We start from the raw sequence: 3,237 nt of genomic DNA, 5'->3' as shown, positions 1-3,237 counted from the left end.
TTGATAAAATAAAATTTAAAAATCTGTATTGTTCCATACAAGTGTGTGTTGAACCTAAAGCAGTGTTCGATACGGTTTGATACGGGTACATGCACCCTTAATATTTACTTATTTACTTAGCCACACAACTTACATTAAATATTTGATTAAAACTTTACCATAAACTGTCCACTTACTAACTGTGCAGTTAGTAAAATATAATATGACGGTTGTGGAAATGATTTGACGTGTGTCAGGTTGTCTGAAGTGAGAGGAGACACTCACAGAGTCAGTGAGGAAGTCCTCAGACACCCTGTCCTCCAGGAGCCTGTCCACCACCTGCAGGGCTCTCCTGTCCAGCTCCAGCCTCTCCTTCAGCGCTTCTCTCCTGACAAACACCAACATGTACTCAGCACAAGCAGCTGAAACACAAATACACAACTAAAACAGCACTTTTCCCCTCACCGTCTTGCTGCTTCTTCGGCGGCCTGAGCTTTACCAGGTTTCCCTCCTCCTGTTGAAACAGAACAGATTTAAAGTCACTTAGCTCCYTGGGCTAGCTGTTAGCTCTTTATAAGCTAACAGGAAGTAGTTTTCTGTGTCCTGGTAGCTTATAAAGAGATAACATCTTAACTCCTAACGACAGAATCAACTCTGACTATAAACTAACCTTTCCTGCCTGTTTTCGACGAACTTGTTCTCTTCGGTGACTCCATGCTGTTCTCTGTTTTCCTCTCGGTGAACTTTGACCCCTGACCGGGTTAGCAGCTCTACGGCAGCCGGGAAGGTCAATCCAAGTAGTTCGCGGTGTGGTCGGGAAGCATAGAGTTGTACTATTTCTTTTTACCTGTTTGGGACATGAAGGAAGAGGTTAGTAACTGTTTAATTCTACAGTTAAATTCGTGTCTTGTAATTAGAGCAGCTCGGTGTTTCYGTTGTTTGATTTTTATCAGCCAGAAAGAAGCTACACGTGCAGCTAACGCTAGCATCCTCTATGGCACTGTTTATTTTTCACACACAGCTCAGTCTGAAACATGTTCATGATCCAGTCGTTTGGACCTGTGTGTAATGCTTTGTTCATGAATCTACAGGTCAGCTGAGAGCATCGGGGATGGCTCTGGAGCAGCTCAGTGATGTGGTTCAAAGATGTGTGAGTATAAAAACAACTGCATGTCACGTGATTTGAGACGCCGCCATTACTATGTGTTGAGACTATGACATACACATGAGTACCATTAGGACTTGTCCAATCCAGTAATATACAGTTTATCAATGATAAAAACACCTTCTCACAGAATATTTACTTTATTTAGTTTGTTTAAAGAAACCATATTACATCAGTCTCACATGTGGGACACATGGACAGGTTTCAGTCCATCACATGTGGACAGGTCTCAGTCCATCACAGAGACACATGGACAGGTTTCAGTCCATCACAGAGACACATGGACAGGTCTCAGTCCATCACATGTGGGACAGGTTTCAGTCCATCACACGTGGACAGGTCTCAGTCCATCACAGAGACACGTAGACAGGTCTCAGTCCATCACAGAGACACGTAGACAGGTCTCAGTCCATCACATGTGGACAGGTCTCAGTCCATCACATGTGGACAGGTCTCAGTCCATCACAGAGACACGTGGACAGGTCTCAGTCCATCACAGAAACATGTGGACTGGTCTCAGTCCATCACATGTGGACAGGTATCAGTCCATCACAGAGACACGTGGACAGGTCTCAGTCCATCACATGTGGACAGGTCTCAGTCCATCACATGTGGACAGGTTTCAGTCCATCACATGTGGACAGGTCTCAGTCCATCACAGAGACACGTGGACAGGTCTCAGTCCATCACAGAGACACGTGGACAGGTCTCAGTTCATCACACGTGGGCAGGTCTCAGTCCATCACAGAGACACGTGGACAGGTCTCAGTCCATCACACGTGGACAGGTCTCAGTCCATCACACGTGGACAGGTCTCAGTCCATCACACGTGGACAGGTCTCAGTCCATCACACGTGGACAGGTCTCAGTCCATCACAGAGACATGTGGACAGGTCTCAGTCCATCACAGAGACATGTGGACAGGTCTCAGTCCATCACAGAGACATGTTGGACACAACAGCACTGATATCTTAAAGAAAGACAGGGTCTTTAACTCTTTTCTGTTTGTTTGGTCACAGCAAGCTCTCCCAGATGACAGCTACACCTCAGAGGATCATGATGTCTTCACAACAGCAGGGCGGACCTGCATCGAGGAGGGCCACGCCCCGCAGGTCCTCAGTATCGTCCTGGATGAGAAGAACCAGGTAAGACCCTCAGAGGTGTTGCTGGTCTTTGTGGCGGTAACTCCTATCCCTGCTGTGACCGTCTGTCTCTGCAGAACRTGGTGAGAAGTTTGGGCTGGACCCTGCTGACGCCGCTGGTCCAGGTGCTGCTGAAGAAACAAGACCCGAACTTTCCACATTGTCTGGCCATCTTCAACCACCTGATCGAGGTCTGTGACCCTGCTCAGCTCCYAACTCTTCACTGAACTGTGGGATTACTGTTATGCAGGTTCTTGGTTCCTGCTAAATGTGCTAATTTTTTYTTTAAACCTGATCTGATGAAAACCAGGACAGCATGTTTCTCTGCTGAGATCTGTTGTTGTGTTTGTGTAGAGCTGCAGACCCAAAGAGCTGCTGGTTGGTCTGCTGGAGGAACTGGAACATGATGATCCTGACAGAATCGCTGACAGCCTCCACCTGCTCCTCCCCCCGTTACAGAAAGGTTCGAGCGTTTCTATTAGCTTACAGAACATACGATCAGAGCTGCAGATTGACACTAGGGGTGTAAGAAAATATCGATACACTGAAATATRGTGATATTTCATTTCCCGAAACTGTATCGATATTCTAAAGCCCTGTATTGATTTTTATTAAGGTTTAAAACGTCAACTTTCCTGCCAGCCGTTCATTTTATGTTGTAGTTCAGCCTCTGACCACTAGTTGGCAGCAGTGAGCCAGACATTTGGCTCCTCTACCTCTTGAGCACCAGAGAGTAAGCGTAGCATTAGCATTTAAGCAAACATTAGCTTCATGCTCGGATAGCTGAATCTGAGCAGAAAAGACCGACACCCTCTGCCTTCTAAGCTGAAGTAAGGTTACAAACAGTTACTTATTTGTCAGAATGTCTGTAGTTTAAGACAAATTAAGTGTCTCATGCGCTCTTTTTTCCAACTGTAGTCACGTCACGTTACGGAAGGCAGGCATGTATAC

General features: G+C 46.1%; 2 protein-coding genes across 2 annotated transcripts in view; one reads left to right on the top strand and one right to left on the bottom strand.

The window, feature by feature from the left end:
• Positions 1–791, bottom strand: part of rpap2 (RNA polymerase II associated protein 2) — a gene marked incomplete in the record, with an annotated part of 38,149 nt that extends 37,358 nt beyond the window's left edge. Inside the window, 3 exon segments of the mRNA XM_014025340.1 lie at positions 265–367; positions 445–493; positions 650–791. Coding sequence (XP_013880794.1) covers positions 265–367; positions 445–493; positions 650–695 — 198 coding nt within the window.
• glmna (glomulin, FKBP associated protein a) overlaps positions 763–3,237 on the top strand; it is a gene marked incomplete in the record, with an annotated part of 24,710 nt that continues 22,235 nt past the window's right edge. The window contains 5 exon segments of the mRNA XM_014025341.1: positions 763–849; positions 1,071–1,129; positions 2,164–2,289; positions 2,364–2,477; positions 2,641–2,749. Coding sequence (XP_013880795.1) covers positions 1,091–1,129; positions 2,164–2,289; positions 2,364–2,477; positions 2,641–2,749 — 388 coding nt within the window.

The sequence above is a fragment of the Austrofundulus limnaeus genome, unplaced genomic scaffold (genome assembly GCF_001266775.1).
Source record: "Austrofundulus limnaeus strain Quisiro unplaced genomic scaffold, Austrofundulus_limnaeus-1.0 Scaffold470, whole genome shotgun sequence".
Lineage (NCBI taxonomy): Eukaryota > Metazoa > Chordata > Actinopteri > Cyprinodontiformes > Rivulidae > Austrofundulus > Austrofundulus limnaeus.
This window is presented reverse-complemented; position numbering and strand designations above follow the sequence as displayed.